Below are 17,959 nucleotides of genomic sequence, written 5' to 3' on the forward strand. Positions count from 1 at the left end.
TAATTTCCTGTTAAAACTTTCCGCTTTGTTGCGTCTGATGTAATCTTCTGGGCGACAATACTGTTTGCAATTTCTGATTACGGGGACAGTCATTGGTAATCTTTGAACAATCGATATAACAGTTGCACCACGATTTTCCTTTTTTTTAAATAAATAAACAATAATTGCAGTAGTAATAATTCGATATTACAATAATATTTTAAAAACATGTGGTTAAAACTTGTGCAAGAATTTTTCCAATTAAGCAAAATTTTAAATAACAAGAAGCAACGATGAAATGTTAATCGTTTAACAAGTGGATAATTTTATAAAATGTACAGGAGTAGTAGGATTCCTTCGGCTGATTCGATTCCTCAGCAAATGGATACACCTTTGAGACACAGTGCATCAGTTACGACTTTATCGAGCCATGCTGGACAACAGATGAGCAAACAAACGTTGCAGGCGCTCAGTGCAGTTCCTCGGCCACGAATCGTTCAAAGCGATCAATGGGTTCAACGGAGGAAGAGCGACGTGCCACGAGGTGCTCACGATCTGAATTATCACCATCATTGGCTCATTCAGGTAAATATCTTAAAATTTAATAATTGTGTAAAATCATTCTTCGAATTTATATATAATTTTTTTTAAAAATTATGTCTCGTGTCTTATTGATATTACGTACAGGAAGCGGAACAGAGAAGGATCAACGAAAAGAATCAGCGATCACCAGGGCGAAAACCTCAAATGCACATAACAGGAACATCGGTTCCTTATGTGACTGCTCCTACAAGGACAGACAGTAAACCATTACCTGATTCTATCATACAGACTCTTACACAGCGGGTGCAGAACAGAGCGCAGGAAAAGCCTCTTCCACCTAGAAGAAGGTTAATATTCAAAAAGAAATTTGTGTCAAAGAAATGGAAGCATCAAAACGAATAAGTAAATATTCATTTAATTTTACAGATTGGAACATAGTACTAGCCAGGAACATCTGTCCGCGTTGCAACATCAATCGCAGCAACATGTTATGCAACCACAGAAACCTCAACAATCACCGTCAATGAATAATGAGAACCAGGAGAAAATGTTAAGTGTTAGCGGGAAGAAGAAGTGCTCTCATTGTGGAGATGAATTAGGTACGTAAAATATCTTTTAATAAAATAATGATTTATGTTGAAATTTTATGAAATAAATATTTAAATTCTTGTTATTTTCTTACTTCTGTTCAGAAAAATAAAATAAAATAATTAATTTTATTAATCGCCAGGTCGAGGTGCCGCGATGATTATCGAGAGTTTACGATTGTTCTATCATATGGAATGTTTCAAATGCTGCGTGTGTCACGTTCGACTTGGTGATGGATTAATGGGAACAGACGTACGCGTTAGAAATCAAAAATTACACTGCCATAACTGCTACTCCAGTGACGACGGTATCCGCATTTAGCTTACACTATTTATACGTATGATTATAATTAGGTAAACGTCAATAATTTCTCGACAATTTTCCATTTTTTATAAATTTGTTTAAGTGTTTAATTGTTTTTCAGATCAATTGGTAAAAAAAGAGAAAAAAAATTATAATTTTATAGATTATACGTTTTAAAATTAAGAAAAAAGAAAGATAAATTCAATGAAATTTTTCTTAATAATTTTATCTACATTATTTTGTTATCTCTTAATTCCCAATCTAACAATTAAAATTATAATGTTTCAGGTGTCAAGTTCAGTTGCGTGTAAAACCAAAATGGGGAAGTGGCTAATGGGACCACATTGACTAACTTGAATATAGCATCTCTCGGCTATATTTTATAAGTTATAGTTGACCAATTAGCTACCGGTGGCACGCGATCGTGACACTAAATCCCCCTCTTTTCTGTATATAAAACTGACAAATGGTACAACCGAGAATGGACGTATTAGTCCTTATTTTGCATAAGATTATTTCTTCGTGCGCTTTAATTTAAAAATCAAGATATTTTTCTCAAGTAACGCCGATATATTTTCAATCGACTAACCGTAGAACGTACAGAGAGCAATGTGTAAATAAACGTGTATTTATGTAATTAGCATAATGATAGGAAAAATTCAATGAAATGAAAAATCGCAAGAAAACAGTTGTTTCTATCGACCATTGATGAAAAATAACGTCGAATTTCCATAAGCTCTGTGAAATATCGACGAACGATTCACATGTATATTTTTGTAATATAGTTATCCCGTGCTATTTATGAGAAAAATTCCTCTGATGTGACGGCTATAATAACAAATCCTTTTTCTTTTCCTCACATTTCTAATTCCCTTGCTATATTTGTGTCTTTTCTTTAATTTTTTTTTTGTTCTTTTTTTATTGTCTTTATTCGTCTTTGTTCGTCTAAATATTTACAAATCAGTAGATGATTTCAATCAAATTAAATAACACCTCTATATTTCAAGAGCGATCGTTTAGATTCTAGTTGATTATTACGGTAGTACAATCATTAACTGTAGCTGCATAACGAGATGCAAATTACAAAGCTCGAGTTTTGTGTTCTTTTCTTTCCCTTTTTTTTTTTTTTATCGAATTAATGAAAAAAATAAAAGTTAGATGCGTTCAAGATTCGATGACGATGACTTTCATTTCCCTCACGGATTAATGATAATAAGTCGTCTTTGCGCAACCATCGTATCGCATCGAATACGCATATTTGTTATTGTGAAATATTGTATGATATGTGTCTCATGTTAACTGCAAACATGTAATTTTATATTATCAAGAATAAATGTTTATTATAGTGATTGTGATGTTTATATTTTGTCACAATTTCCTATTACTTTGATGTTATGTTGAAAAATCTATAAATTAATTATATGGTTATTTAATCTGTCTGATTGTGAGGAATGAAGGGGATCTTTTTTCATGGTAAAAACTCGATGATAGCTAGAGTATATTTAGCAGCTTTGATGCGCGTAAAAGAGCGAGCAGAGAGAGAATCTTACTAAGCAGATAAAAAGAGTTTGATGACGTCGAAGGCTGTTGAGAAGCCAAAGATCGAGAAGTCTAAGCTTAAAGCGATACGTTCGAAGAATTTTATCAACGATTTTCTTTAGTTATTTTTATCGTAAGTACTATAATAAAGATAAATAAAAATTATAATAAATATCAAAGAATTCATTCATATATCAATATATTCCTTTTATTTATAACAAAAATTCATTTAGAAATTAAATATTATATAGATGTTATTTAAGAATTATTTCAATAAAAATCTCTATTCATAAGTATTGATATTTAAAAATATAAATTCTACAAAAACAGCCTCAAGGACCAGCACACTTTTCACAAACTTTCACAGAACTTTCACATTAGAAAACACGCCAAACTTCATCGATAGCATCGGAATCCGTGAGAATTAGATGATCGAGACGTAGATTAGTAAACTACAAACAAATAGAGCATAATGCACGTGGTATCCGGCGCACCCCACTTCCATGGAAGCAATTAATTCTAGGTTGGGTTGCGTATCAAGGTGAAAAACCGGCGTTGAAGGGAGACGAATCGGTGGAACTGCGTTGCAACTCGTCACGGAGAATTGAATTACTCAGTTACCTCTCGACAAGCTTTATCAGTTTCAGTAATTCGAGCAACGTCCCCTCTATTAATAGACGGGCGTGTGCGCGTGCATCACGCGGTCATGGGGGATGAATCGCGTTTTCACGACTTTAATAAATCATACGTCATGTTTCGAGTCGTGTTACTGGACAATTCGGATTGAAGGTTTGTCGTTTTCAATATTTTATTGGCCGATTTGGTTTTATGGGATTTGAGAATATTGGGAACAAGTAAAATAAAAATAGAAGTGAAATGTTGTAGAAATTGAATATAATAAAAATGAAATTTAAATTATTATAATGATTTATATATATAAATTCATCTTATTAAAGAAAAAGGTATTTTAAAGTAAAAAAAAAAAAAATATAATAAGAGGATTAATTTAAACAAATATTATTTAATTTATGAATGGAAGAATTTATTTGCATAAATAGGTAATTTATATTTATAGTCTATGCATTGGAATATACATGCAAATTAGAAAGTTAATTTCCTTAAGTAAAAATTCGAAGTTAAAATGCAAATAATTAATTTAAATACATATCGTTTGTAATAATAAATTTGTATTCCTCTGTACTTTTCATTGATAAATGAATAAATTGATTTCTTCCCGTATTCTTCCAATACCGTTATAAAATACACATGTTCATCCTCACTTCGTTACACACGAACAATACGAATTTCGAATTGGAGCGTAGCATCTCAAACCACCTATACCGAGCATAAAATTATAAACTCTTTGAATAGATAATCGATTCGATATGATATTCGCACGCGATCATAAATCAGTCAATTTCTTTCCAGTAACCCACAAACCACCTTTCGACCCTCGACAATACGAGGATTGTCCTTAATTTTCGCAAAATTATGATTTCTGCCGTTTCTTTCTTTCTTCTCCGAACAAAATAAACGAACAACAGCACGCGAAGTTTAGATTAGGGAATAAGAGAAATACCGTGAAATTTCCTATGTAATTTTCGACTTTGTCAGAGAAATTCCAAACGACCATCTGTTTGTCCAACAATACTCTGTTACCAGAATGATTCTGTTTGGCACGAGATTAATCAACTTGTCCAATCATTTAATCGGTAAGTTAAATTTAAGTACTCTCTATTAATAGACGCGCACCTGTGTATGTACCATTACGTCAAACAGCGATTGAATGATCAGGAACAAAATTACTAAAATACCGAAACCTTTTTGAACTTTTGGATAACATTTCGTGAGTTAGATTGTGATCAATAGAATTATTAAAGTATATTTGATTGCTTGATACATTATTGTATTAATTTAACTAATGAGTTTTTGTTTCTAGCTTTTACTAAATTTTTTAATTCTATAAAATATGAATTATTATTAATTGTTTGTTCTCTATTTTTTTAGTGTAATGAAAATTGAAGAAGAGAGACGAAATATAAAATTGCAAAATTTTAATAACGGAGCCGCGATTCTAAGAATGCATATGCAGATTGGGATTCATAATTCCTAACATGATTATTAATCAAGAGGACATTACTATTAGGAAGAGCAAGAGTTGCAAAAATTAGAATTGTTGAATAAACAATTGAAATAAATAATTCTTTTCTTCGAAAAGAAAAATTTACATTAAGATTTTTTTTTAAAAAGCATAGCGATTCAATCATTAGCAACTAATGTTTCTCCATAATTATATTCAATTTCCAGAGGAAAAAGCGTGAAGCTTCGTGCATCACGACTGGTAATTCAGGATCGACCGGAAACGAACAATGCGAAAGTATCGAGAATAACGATACTTTCATCCTAGTCGAGTCTACGTACTACTCTTGAACTTTGGTCATCGATAATCCAGTTTGAACTTTTTAAGGAAGAGTAATAGTGGTTGTCTATATATATACTACATTAACCACAACCGTTGTTACGTATCAAAGAACCACGGACATGTCCCATAGTGGTTGACGATGAAGACCAGACTTGGCCACATTATAAAGGAAACGTTATCTAGCTATAAGATGCACACGAGATGGAGCAAATATTAATTTTGCATTCCATGTATTCATTGACACAATATTCAAACTATTTTTTCCCTCATTGTTCGATAGTTACTACGTACGCATATATTAATTATCGATGTAAATTACCTCCTCATTCATCATGCATCATTATCACAATTGTTTTAAATTCATGGTATGTAGTAGAATGTAAGATAAAATTACACTTATTAATAGATTAGAAAAAATTATAAATAAAATCTTCATCAAAGATTAAGATATTAAGATATACAATAATAATTTAAAAATATTTAAACAGATTTAACGATATTTCAAATAAAACTTCTGATTTCTTTTTCAGCTCAAAATCGCAAGAAAATCTATCCACTATTGTAGTTTAACGTATATATATTCAGTAACAAGATAATATTTTCCATCAAAAGTATCCGATCTCCTGCATTAAATCACCAATCCAATAGTAATGGTTAATTTTAAACCTGTTTCACTTAAAAAATGTTATATTCGGTTAGCTCAGTAATTAACTAAAGTGCCGTGTCACGTATACGCAACATCGGGCGTGAAAGGGTTGAAAGACCACCTTGACGTTCCACATATGAAATCTCGAAACGTCTCTGCTCGACTGGCATCATTACTCGGACGAGTGGCGTCGCCGTCTCGTTTACAGAATTCCGCGCGCGCGCTGACAAAAGATCTTTCGTTTCGTCGAGTTCTCGCGTTTCGCCTCCCGTGTACCCGTTTTTAATTTAGTCTACCTCGAATTGCTGACCACCGCTGACTACGCCGTCTAACCAATAGGCCGGCGTCATATCCAGTATTATCCAACGTGTAGCCACGACGTGTAGCCGGAGCCGGCTCAGTCGTGTGATAAACGCGGAGGCACCTGGGTAGGCTCTGCCGCGTCTGCACATCCGTCGACCGCCTCAGTGAATCGTCCTCGAACAATGGATCCGTGAACCCCGTGAAACGGAACCGCGGACAGCTGATCAATTGACCGTGTTGCTTAACCATAGTGTTTCGAAAACTATTGTGTCGATCGATCGTCGTGTTTTTGTTTCCTTCGAATCCTGATCACCGTGAGATCCAGTGGAAATTGGAATATTGGATATTTGGTACCATTCAGGAAGTTGAGAAAGGTAAGAATGTTTGTTGTTTTTTTTTATCTGAATCATTGTACGGGAGTTTCACGTTTGAAGAGTGTTTGAGAAGTAGGATTTTTTTTTTAGATCTTCGTTTGAACGATTGTTGCGAGTATATTTCGCGAGAAGGAATAAAATCGGAGATTTTGTGTAAATTGTGGTATTTTGAGGTAGGGAATACGGTATTGTTATTTTTTAGATTTTTTTTTTTCGAGTAATTTTTATTTTGAGTGATTTTATGGCCTAGGATGAGTTAGGTAATTTAAATTCCTTGCGTAATTGCGAGGGCTTTTTGTGAGTAAGAATAAGAATTGCTTAGATTTCTGCGTTTTTCAGTAGTGTTCAATAGTAGTGTAATTTTTTCAAGAATTTGTTTTGTTTAATTATCGTTTAAATAATACTTTGCGTAAAAAAAAATAAGAATTGTTTGAATTTTTTATCTTATCTTCAATGGTTTTCTCATGAATGTTATTGTGCATTCCTAAAGTAGAATTTATTTTTAAACTTATTTGAGTAGTATCAAGACGTTTTTTTAAAAAATATGAAACTTTTTTTGAATTATTTAATGTAAGTGTTGCAAAGTTGGAAAGTGAATTTTTTATTTAGAGAAAGGCGCGCGATTTCAAGATTCTAGATAATGAGCGAAAAATATATTACTAATATTCTTCGATTCGAAGGATATTTTACAATCATCGATTTCACAAATTTGATAAATTAAACTAGGTTTTCTTTTTTCAAGAACACAAAGTGAATAAATATTAATATTAAATAGATTTCTTTTTTTTAATTTATTTCCTTGTAATAATTTATATTACAAGAAAAAAATTTTAAAATTCATGATATTATATCGATCAGTGCATAAGACGTAGTATTATTTCTTTATCACTATAATTAAACATTAACAGACCGGAACCACCGTTAGTTTTCTATTTATTACACGAGAAATAGTTCTTTTTACAATATAGCAAACATAAAAAATTCAATATAATACAAATAAACTTTTCATAGTTCTATTTTTATTTATTGATATTGCGTATAATATTGATTTCAACAAAGTATTAAATAAATTGAAAACTGTATTTGCATTGCTTCATTTATTCAATTCCAATAATAAAATTATATCCTCCTGGGATGCTGTTAGTAGATGTGCATTACATAAAATCTCGATTACTTTTTTATTATCCACGTTTGTTTTTTATATCGAATTGTTTTTATAGACCATTCTTATGAGACTTATTTCTAAATCGTACATTTAATTCCGTATAAGTTCTGATTTTATTTTTTCGCTCTTTTTCTATACAAAATTTGTAATATTTGATTTCAAATTTAAAATCTAGATAAATTAAATTATTGGAATCATATACCTCTACTGTAGATTTTGTATCTGTAAGTATCTTTTATACGATAAAATCGAAAAGAATCGTATAAAATTGAATCTAATATTAATATTAAAATAACTATTAAATTTCAACTATTTATAATTTCGTCCCGATAAAATTTATCTAAAAAGTATCACGAGTGCACCGTAAGAGGATGAGTTTATCGTATAATTTTTCAAAAATAGATTAATAGATCATTAGTAATTGTTCTATACTGTAAATTTTAAAAAGTGTTTTCGCCACATCAATTTATGAAAAAATATCTTTCATATATATATAAAACTCAAAAGAATCATATAGGATACAATATCAAATTTTCTAATTGAAGAAAATTCACAAAGGAACCATTCGTTCTGATTAATATTTATTTTAAATCAAGGTATCAACTTGGTGGAAGAATTATCATAAGAGAATGAGCCTTCGTTGGATTCACGAGAACTTGGAGGCACCGACATGCGACGAGGAATGCAGCGACATCGATGACAGTTGTAGCGACGATAGCTACGATTCCGATCTATCGATCGGCGAGGAGAAAGGGCCGGGTAGCGAAAAGGAGATCAATGGGGATCGTAGGAGGAAAAGGGAGACCAGGAGGCATCCGACCACTACAGTGAAGTTCGACGAGAACGGGTATTTTGCCGATAATTACGAGCTGTCGATAGCCGAGAATAAGATCGAATCTTCGTTACGTTGTTCGGGCATTAATCGAGTTACGATTCGATGGTAAACTTTAATTGATAAGGTGGCTTCGTTTAAAAAAAAAAAAGAATTTTCTAATTAAAATTCAATCTGATATTTAAATTGCTGAAAATTAACTTGTTGCTCTACGGGGAATCTGGTGATATCTAATAATTAATTACGCCAAGGATAGAACGTATTGAGATTTAGTTATTCTCTGTCTGTTTCTGTGAGTTTAAACCATTTTCATTTATGAATAAAATTCAATTTTGCTTCGTTGTTTATACCATTCTCGATTCAATCGTGTATGTATTGTATTTAAAGAATTTTTTAAATTAATTTTTATTTTCGAATATCTTATATTACAATATCAGATAATTGAATTATTCGCCTTTGAGAATGCGAATACATTTGAGAGTAAAACTTTTACGAGTTGCTCTCGAGAATCATTTTAATTATTGGATATTATTACTTTTACGAGTAACTCACTGTGAAAGCCTTGTTCTCAAATTTTCACATTCATAAGAATAATATCATAAAGTATTTCTGGTATTAAGAAATTGATGCAAGAACGAAGCGAATTCATTGTTTAACAAAATTGTATTTGTTTTTTTCATTTTGTTTGTACATTGCCTGTTGATTAGTTTAAGAATTAGACAAATCCAATGCGTTCGTAACAACTTTGAATCTTATGTGATCTTTGAGAAAAAAAAAATCGGCTATTATCAAGGCTTAATTGACTATAATGATCTGATTGGAAAATGAGATAAAAAAATATAAACAAGATAAAATCTATTAATTCAACGTACGTTAAAAAACATTTTAAACAATATTCTGCTCATGAGATAAAAAAGCTATTTAATTATCCGTTCGATTAATCCCCGGTTAACGATCTATAAATTAAAACGTCACGAAGATTGATAAATTTAAAGCGACTTTACGACGGTGTACGAGGCAGAAAATAAATCTAGTTAGATGATCGATGAACTCGTTACGGTTCCTTGTGCAACAGCGTCCAGCGTCTCCGTGCTTTTGTTTACCATATAATAATTATCCTTTAACCATTCGTTTCTCTTTTAAAAAACTTGAAAGCTTTGTCCATTGACCCTTTTACTCACACGACATGCATTGATTAATTTCACCTTCGAGATTCGATAGGAGCGTAGGGGACTATATGAATAATAGGAAATTTAAAACTGTTAACTTCTTGCGGTACGCTAGATGGAGAATTAATTCAAATGATTAATGAACGCTTATTGCAGGAGCACGTTAGGGGGAAATTACGTCTGCGAAGTTATTGTTCGGTTCGCTCACGTAGAGACCCACAGTAAATTGCATTTTATCCTTTTGCCAATGTCTAAAATTCGTACGGTGTTTCTCAGATCTTCGTGTCAATGTGAATAAACGGATCAAAATCGCGTTTGATCGCGTTTCAATCAATTTTGATAGTTTCATTAGAAATAATCTCAAGTAAACGTATTTGAAAATACATTTGTTCAAAAAAATTGTTTCTATCTTTGTGTTCCAATATTGTTCTCGACTTTTCTTGTTTTCGATAAAACGTGATGTAAAATTGGAATCCAAGAAGTTCCACTAAATGTTTTTCTCAAAATTCTCGGACAGAACTTGTAAGTGAACGATAAAATATGATAGCGTATTATTTCCCTCGACGTGTTGTCATATTTCATTCAATTCTCTTTGCAGCATGGAAAGTAATGTAGAATGGAGAAAAGTATCGTACTTCTTTCACAGACAAATATTTCAAGATGTCAAGATGTTTTCCTGATAAAATTCAATAAGTTCAAAAGTAAATCCAGTCTTATCAATTTTATTTTCCAAAATAATCCAACGATAACGATACAATAACATGCTATATAATTCCCTAATATTCTACGTAATTTTTACCTAATGTTTTGTTTAAAAAAGGCGCAAAATACCGTGACACCTTGAAATTACAAAATTGACGAAGAGCTCCATCAGCCACCCCACGCAACGATATAGGATATGCATTCATTGATCACTTGATTCGATTAACTTTCTGCTCTATATTGTTGCAGGGTCACTAGGTGTAGGGAGTAGGTACGGTTCACGTTATATTATTACCGGCATTCGAGCACCGTGGCAACCGACGAGGCTGCAATTCCGCGCGAATTGCATTAAAGTACGCACGCACGATATGTGTAACACAAAATTAGGATCGACGTTTATGACCGTGTATGCTCGAGTTTCAACAAATAGATCGTAGCACGTTCAACGTGTAATTAACGGGGGCGTATTTGCGCAATGTCAAGACGTAATCATTTTTAAGGTCGGTGAATTTCAAACAGGAATATGTGTTTCATAGAGAAAAATCTTTACTTTGTATTTGATTGCATTTCGGTTAAAATACATGCAGGATTTTGAGGCTTTTCGTTCAAAAGGGATTAATTATTGCAAATAAGATAATAAATAAACTCATTTAGAAATTTAGAAACTCAATGGAAATTCATTTAGAAACTCAATGGAAATTTTTGCAAATAAATATTAATAAAATCACTATTCGCGACACACAGCATATCCTTTATGATGAATATTACTTAATTTTCGTGAAATTTTGTTGTATCCAATGAAAATGATAATATTATTTGTTATATTTTTTTCATATTATACAGAAGCAATATAATCAAAATATTTCTCTTTAAGCATCGATAGAGAACGATTAAAATCTTAGAGAAATATTGTTACTTGCTTATAATTTGTTTTGATAAATTTTTAATTATTTTGAATAGTGGTATAAAAATAATCAAATTTCATCTTTCAGATTAAAAGGTATTGAAGACATGAAAGATATTTGGATCAAGGAAGGATTATGATATAAATTCGATATCTTCCAATTTTAAAAATTATATCAATCTTCCAGTCTACATAAAGTGCTCTTCCTTGAATTCAAGAAAATTATTAATGTACTTTTTATATCTCGATTGATTGGTACCATTAGGTTGATTATCGTTGGTTGATGCGCACCGCTTGTCGAATAAAGTCTGCTGGCATTGCGTTCCTTCCCCTCGAGCATCTGTTTAAAATTAACGGGGTTGGAAAACGTCTACGGTGTAACGAAGCACGCTTCATTCACGAAGCTTGCTGACCTGAAAAGTCGATCGGCCCATTTTTCCAAACGTAATGATATGTTATAAATAGCACGCCTCCTGTCACTTCGTATCAGATTCATGTTCTACTACACTTTGTCTTCGCCACCATTGTTTGGTCAAGAACAATATTCTATCATTTAAATATAAATTCACCATTGTGAAAATGGAAATTTTTTTTAATTTATCGAATAATAAAAATTGAAAATACGAATAAATAAATCAAGTTCTTCGATCTTTTTAAAATAATATATAAAATAATATAATCATATTTTTTTTAAAGAGAAAGAGAGAGAAATTTAAACGAATCGTCATGTAATAGTTTAAAAAGTTTCTCTCTTTAAGAGAATTGTTAAAATTAAGTGTATATTTATGGACTTGGTATTTACGTTTATAGACGCCAGGTGCGTGTTTGAAGACTCTAAATATTGAATTCTCTCTTACAGAACTTCGCATTACATCACGTCGGAATCGGTTAAACGCTCGCCTTGCGTAATATGGGATCCTAGGAAACCGGCACAAAATCCTGTGTACAATTGTTTGGTAATCAAATTGTTCTGTCGAACCGGATATCATCTCGGTGTGTCGGAGTCCGGTCGTGTTCGAGGCTTGAGTGCTACGAATGAACCACATGGTAATATTAAATGGGAAATATTAAAAATATTGAAGTATTTAAATTTTAATTTTTTTAAAAAGAATCGTATTTAATTTGCAGCTTTGCTTCATATTATACCGGTGTCGTTTGGAGTGGTACGAATACAAAATATCGAGACTAGTCTTTATCTGGCTTTCAACAAGAAAGGTCGTTTGTATGGAGAGGTAAGGCAAATAATGTAAGATTTCTATACAAATATGTATTTTAATAATGAAATTTATATGTTCATATCTTTTGATTTCTTCAATAATCATTTGTATTTGAGTAAAATGTGAATAAAAAAATTTTCTTTTGTGTTAATTTAATAATGAATATTCATATATGTTAATTTTTTTCTTTCTAGTTAAATGGAAATAAAGATAATACTGAATGGGAACAATGGAACGTTGGTTCTTACGATGCTTTTCGATCGCGAAAGTATGCGAATTATGGATGGTGGATAGGAATAAAGAAGAATGGTCGTGCGAAACCAGGACCAAGAACTAGTTGGGGCCAAAAATCGATACAATTTTTAGCTATACGACAAGAATAATTTCTATGAACATTTTATATATATTTACAATAAATTATATAGAGATGGTTATTTGAATTATTGACGAAAGAAAATAAAAAAAATAAAAATTTAAATTTAAATGAAATAAATTAAGTCAAATGACAAATCAAATGCATAATACGAATTAATATAAAACTTTGTAATAAATATAATTTTTTACTAACAACGAAAATCAAATGTTCTCAACAGGAAAAATATACAAATTCGTTACTTTCTATGAGAAATAAATAATTGTTTTCCAATAGAATATAATGTTTATTATAACACTGTGTTACTCAACAATGGATTGTGCATTCTGCTTGTGCCCTTCAACTGAAACTTCAAGTTGCAGTTTTAAAATTGCAATACATTTTTTTTTTTTTTTTTTCTATCAATTATAATCGTTGATCGATCATGCTGCAGGCAAAGTGTCAAGTGGAGTTTTTAATCAGTCAATTAAACGAATTAATTGAGTTTACACTGTGCTCGCAGCATTTATATCGTAACTTATATAGAATGCTAATATATGTCGTAATATATTATATAATTATATGTAATATATTTATATTCATATGTAATTGTATATATATATATATATAACTATTTCTTATCTCTTTTGTACATCTACATACATTGCATACACGTATATCGAAACTCTTAAGCGAAAGCTTCAATTAAAAAATGTTGATGTTTGATTAAATACCGTAATTACAAACATTTATTACCCTTGTTTCTTATTTATAAATACGCCAAAAAGCGATAATTAACTTCAACAAATGATTTAATATTGGAAACGAATCATACACCCGTAAATACCAAGAAATCGATAATTATGAATCTTAACAAGTATTATTTTATATTTTAATATCATGTAAGTCGTACATTTTATTCTTTATAGAACTTTATATTAAATCATAACTGAAATTCTTTCTTTATACGCGATATTAATTGCATAAATACAAAATGGAATTCTTTGGCAAATAAATAACAATTATAAGCGTTTTATAAGTAAAAAGCATTTGCAGTGACTAAGAAATAAAAATTAAAGAATGATTTTTTCTGATACACACATTTGAATTGTAAAGTTGAATGAATTCGAATATGTGTTTCAAAAGAAATATGTGTAAATTTTTCCTTTTAAATTTAAGCATGAAAAGTACGTACACAGATTAATGAAATATATAAATACAAAATAAGCGCGATATATTAAACGAGATTTTGAGATTTCTTATATTTATAATAATTTTATTCTTTTCTCATTAAATAAAGCAATTAAAATCGAAAATATGTACGTACTATTCATTCAAAGATTAAAGATCACATTATTTTAAGATTTCTGTTTCATCAACATCTATCATCTAATATAACAACGTGAATTCACTTTTTTTTAGTGTTGGGACTTGTAGATTGAAAAACACTTGATGCAGACATTAAATTTTCAATGTATTGGCTTAGCACTTGATTTTCGCTTCTCAACTTCAAGTTTTCTTCCTTTACACTATCTACTCTTTGAGATAAATCTAAAAAATAAAAAAGTATTTTAAATAAAATATTTTATAAATAAAATATAATAATTGTATTAATATAATTTAGAAATATATTCACCATCTAATGTATTTTGAAGTTCAAGCACTTGAGCAATTAATCTCGCTTTCTCTTCTTGTTCATCTGGGCTTATATCAGGATCTAAACCTATGATTATAAAATATTAAAGATATAAAATATTTTAATTCTTTCATGAAATTATAAAATTAAAAATTTTAACTTACTATTAGGACTACAACTTCCATTTGTGAATGTAGATGGTATAGAATCCATGCTATGTCCACTACCAAGTGCATCTGATATATGACAACTATTATCCAGAATTTCTTCTTCAGGTATTATCACTATATATAATAATTTATTAATATTCATAAGAATCATATATTTCAAACAAAATTCCAAACAAAAATCTTCAACAATCATTTATAATATATGAAATTATTTATAAGAAATAAAAATATTTTTCAAATAATTCTTTATTTTTTATATCCAAAAATTAAAAAGTATTAAAAAAATATTTGTTGCGATTTATTGATAGAGTTAATTACATTAATCTCAAAATATATCAATGTAATAAAAAACATAAACAAAGCATGTAATATATCACAAATATATTCATTTTTTTTTAAATTAATTTTTTACTAAAATCATGATTTAATAATTCATATAACGAAATTCGATCTAAAGCAAGTATTAAATATTTCTTAGAAAAGTAAAAAATATCTAAGAATAGGTTATAATGGAAGTATGCGATACTGAAATTATGAAAAGTAGGTCAGAGACATGGTACACAAGCTTTCCTACCTTGTGGATCATCGTCTGCCAACGGTATGCTGTTCATATCATCTAGAAGCTTGTCTGTCACCGACGTGGACATTTTGACGCGTAGATCCTTTACGAGAGAAATAACACTTCAAGAGAAACCTGCGCGCAAGTTCGACGTTTGACCCTTGAAATTTATCGATTTTTACGAGAAATTCACACGAAACTGTTTATAAGAAAAATACGAAATATGAATGATTATTATATAATAAATATCGGCATAATGAAAAATTAATAAAAAAAATTTTTGAAATTAGATTTCGTTTATTTGATAAATATTCCTTTGACAATACTCGCCATTTGCTTTGTTGTTGACACCTAAAGATATACAAATTTACTATCGTCTGTGATAATATTGTGATAATTTCAATTATTTTAATATGATTTGAATAATAGAAATTATGAAAATAACAAAAAATGTAATTTTTAAATTCCTAACTATATGCAGAATTAAATTGATTAATATTAATTAAAAATTTTCTTAGATTTTTCTTTTATAGAATAAAATTTATATTTTTATAAATATTAATAAAGTCAAAATATTAAATAAATATTTCATGTAATGTTTCTTTCATATAAAATAAAATTTGAAAATGAAGTTAATAAATTTAAAAAATTATTAAATTATATAAGTCAAATATATAAGTTAAATATTCCAAATATATTTATATGTATGAAATTAGAACATTATAGTTTAAAAAAAAAAATTATAAAAGTATATCGATGTTTCTATAATTTAATTTCTGTGGTCAATTGCTATTATAGATAGACAAGGAAAGGAAATAGTAAGATAAGGACAGAGATAGAATAAAAATTATGGAATCAGCGCCATCTTCAGAGTGCCGCAAATGAAACACAGTAAATAAGGACAGAAAAAAAAGAAAAGAGATAGATATAGAAAAAGAATTAACTATCAATACCATCTATCAACTATCAAAGGAAACTGGTAAAAAAGTTCTATGGTAAAAAAGAAAAAAAATTGACTATTAGCGTCATCTCTTCAGTACTTCTGGAAGTTTGTCAATGAAGAAATGTTTTTAAAAGTTAAGAGATGGCGAAAATAGTCAGTTCTCGCTCTTTTTTACCATTGAATAACTAGTTTTCTTTAATATTAGGGAAATGGCAACGATAGTTAATTCTTACCATATGTCTTTTTACACCTATTTTATGTCCTTACAAGTTGTATTTTATTTGCGGCATTCTAAAGATGGCACAGAATCACAATTACTACTCAATCTCTATCTTTCTCGCACTATTTCAACTCCTTGTCTATACAAAGTTTGACACTTAACCAAAAATAGATATTCTGATAATGATAATTAAACATATTTTTATTTTAACATTATCAAGAGTTTTGATATTTTATTAATAAAATTCGATAATATAATTCATGATGGATAAAAACTAATAAATTATGAAAATTATAAAAATTAAAATTAATAAATTATATATTATTATAATAAATGTATAGCCAAATTTATTATTTAAGAAATAATAAACTATAGTTAATTATCTATGGACTTAATAATTACTTCGACAATGAATAAATATTTTTTTTACAAAAAATATCATTATATTGACCGATGCATAAAAAAGTTCATCCAGTGTCCGTAGAGCAGAATGATACGAACTTTACGAACCGAGGTTTTCCAATAGTTGGATTCAATTATAATAATTATAATCTTTGATGGTCGAGAGTTTCATGGTGCTTGTAGTTTTGTCAAAAGAGACAGAGGAACCATTATCGGCACGGGTGGGGGCCCGTGCCGATGCAATGGCGGTACAAGGAAGCGATGCCAGTGTGGCCCTGGCATCGCTAATACTATAATTTGAGATGCATTTTAATGCATCTCTGAGAAGTATCACTAAGAGGCAATGCACAGGAAGCACCGGAAGTATTCCATAAGAATATCCGGTGTTTCCTGGAGCTGCCAGAATAGGCCACCGTGGAGGTTTTAGCCGGTAAGAGTCCGGCACTATCCCGGCCTTCCCCCCCAGGGAGGCCAGGATGTCCTATGAGGATTTCCTCCACGTAAAAAAAAAAAAAAAAAAAAAAAAAAAATGCATTAAAAATACAAGATCTTCTTTTAAAAAATAAGATTTAGATCAACAAAATTTTTATAAGTTCACCAAACAAAAAAATTGAGGGCACCAAAATAACCCTATCAAAATAATTTATAACAATCATTTATAATAATATAATAAATCTATCAACATTTATTAGATTTTTATTGCATTTTTTAATGTTAAGAAAAACGGGACATTTAAAAGAAAAGAAAAATATCGAAAATCCCTCAACAAATAAAATTTTTGTCCAAAAATTCGATTTTGTATTAGGAGAACATCATACGAGAAGAGGTCGATCGAAAAATTTTTCCAAGAAATGACATCAAATTCTCGGAATCTCTAAAATTCCTGGAAATGACATCGAATTCTCGGAAACTCTAAAATTCTTGGAACTGAAGGCAAATTCTTGGAAATTTCGAAATTATCGAATGAATGAAATTTTTGTCCAAAAATTCG

The 17,959-nt window shown here is 30.1% G+C and overlaps 3 protein-coding genes across 14 annotated transcripts in view; 2 read left to right on the forward strand and 1 right to left on the reverse strand.

Moving 5' to 3' along the window:
- Nucleotides 1-2,762, forward strand: part of LOC122716782 (trichohyalin) — a 115,522-nt gene extending 112,760 nt beyond the window's left edge. For 11 of the 12 annotated variants that reach the window (XM_043940173.1, XM_043940183.1, XM_043940192.1 and 8 more), the window contains 5 exons: nucleotides 321-564; nucleotides 667-869; nucleotides 949-1,121; nucleotides 1,253-1,417; nucleotides 1,702-2,762. In XM_043940173.1, coding sequence (XP_043796108.1) covers nucleotides 321-564; nucleotides 667-869; nucleotides 949-1,121; nucleotides 1,253-1,417; nucleotides 1,702-1,724 — 808 coding nt within the window. In that variant the 3' untranslated portion in view covers nucleotides 1,725-2,762. Of the gene's footprint in view, nucleotides 1-320; nucleotides 565-666; nucleotides 870-948; nucleotides 1,122-1,252; nucleotides 1,464-1,701 lie in introns of all 12 variants that reach the window. The other variant, XM_043940237.1, reaches the window with a different exon arrangement.
- Nucleotides 2,763-5,167: 2,405 nt separating this feature from the next.
- LOC122716751 (fibroblast growth factor 1-like) lies at nucleotides 5,168-13,178 on the forward strand. The gene is made up of 6 exons (XM_043940107.1): nucleotides 5,168-5,739; nucleotides 5,905-6,697; nucleotides 8,459-8,709; nucleotides 12,329-12,516; nucleotides 12,598-12,701; nucleotides 12,881-13,178. The coding sequence occupies exons 3-6, from the start codon at nucleotides 8,492-8,494 to the stop codon at nucleotides 13,067-13,069; spliced, it is 699 nt and encodes a 232-aa protein (XP_043796042.1). The 5' UTR covers nucleotides 5,168-5,739; nucleotides 5,905-6,697; nucleotides 8,459-8,491; the 3' UTR covers nucleotides 13,070-13,178.
- Nucleotides 13,179-13,324: 146 nt separating this feature from the next.
- Nucleotides 13,325-15,700, reverse strand: LOC122716755 (short coiled-coil protein B). The gene is made up of 4 exons (XM_043940121.1): nucleotides 15,419-15,700; nucleotides 14,839-14,958; nucleotides 14,675-14,761; nucleotides 13,325-14,589 (listed from the first exon to the last, which is right to left on the reverse strand). Exons 1-4 carry the CDS (start codon nucleotides 15,489-15,491, stop codon nucleotides 14,447-14,449), a joined length of 423 nt encoding a protein of 140 aa, XP_043796056.1. The 5' UTR covers nucleotides 15,492-15,700; the 3' UTR covers nucleotides 13,325-14,446.
- Between the last annotated feature and the right edge of the window lie 2,259 nt (nucleotides 15,701-17,959).

This window comes from Apis laboriosa, unplaced genomic scaffold, assembly GCF_014066325.1.
Source record: "Apis laboriosa isolate Shangri-la unplaced genomic scaffold, ASM1406632v1 scaffold119_cov161, whole genome shotgun sequence".
NCBI lineage: Eukaryota > Metazoa > Arthropoda > Insecta > Hymenoptera > Apidae > Apis > Apis laboriosa.

Bases quoted from the DNA above. Each gene is read 5' to 3' on its own strand.
- LOC122716755 (XM_043940121.1), bottom strand. From the start codon at position 15,491: ATGTCCACGTCGGTGACAGACAAGCTTCTAGATGATATGAACAGCATA. The intron at 14,959-15,418 runs GTAGGAAAGCTT...TATTATATATAG, and splicing joins GGCAGACGATGATCCACAAG to TGATAATACCTGAAGAAGAA. The intron at 14,762-14,838 runs GTAAGTTAAAAT...TTATAATCATAG, and splicing joins TGGAAGTTGTAGTCCTAATA to GTTTAGATCCTGATATAAGC.
- LOC122716751 (XM_043940107.1), top strand. From the start codon at position 8,492: ATGAGCCTTCGTTGGATTCACGAGAACTTGGAGGCACCGACATGCGAC. The intron at 8,710-12,328 runs GTATTTTGCCGA...TCTCTCTTACAG, and splicing joins GTGAAGTTCGACGAGAACGG to AACTTCGCATTACATCACGT. The intron at 12,517-12,597 runs GTAATATTAAAT...TTTAATTTGCAG, and splicing joins TGCTACGAATGAACCACATG to CTTTGCTTCATATTATACCG.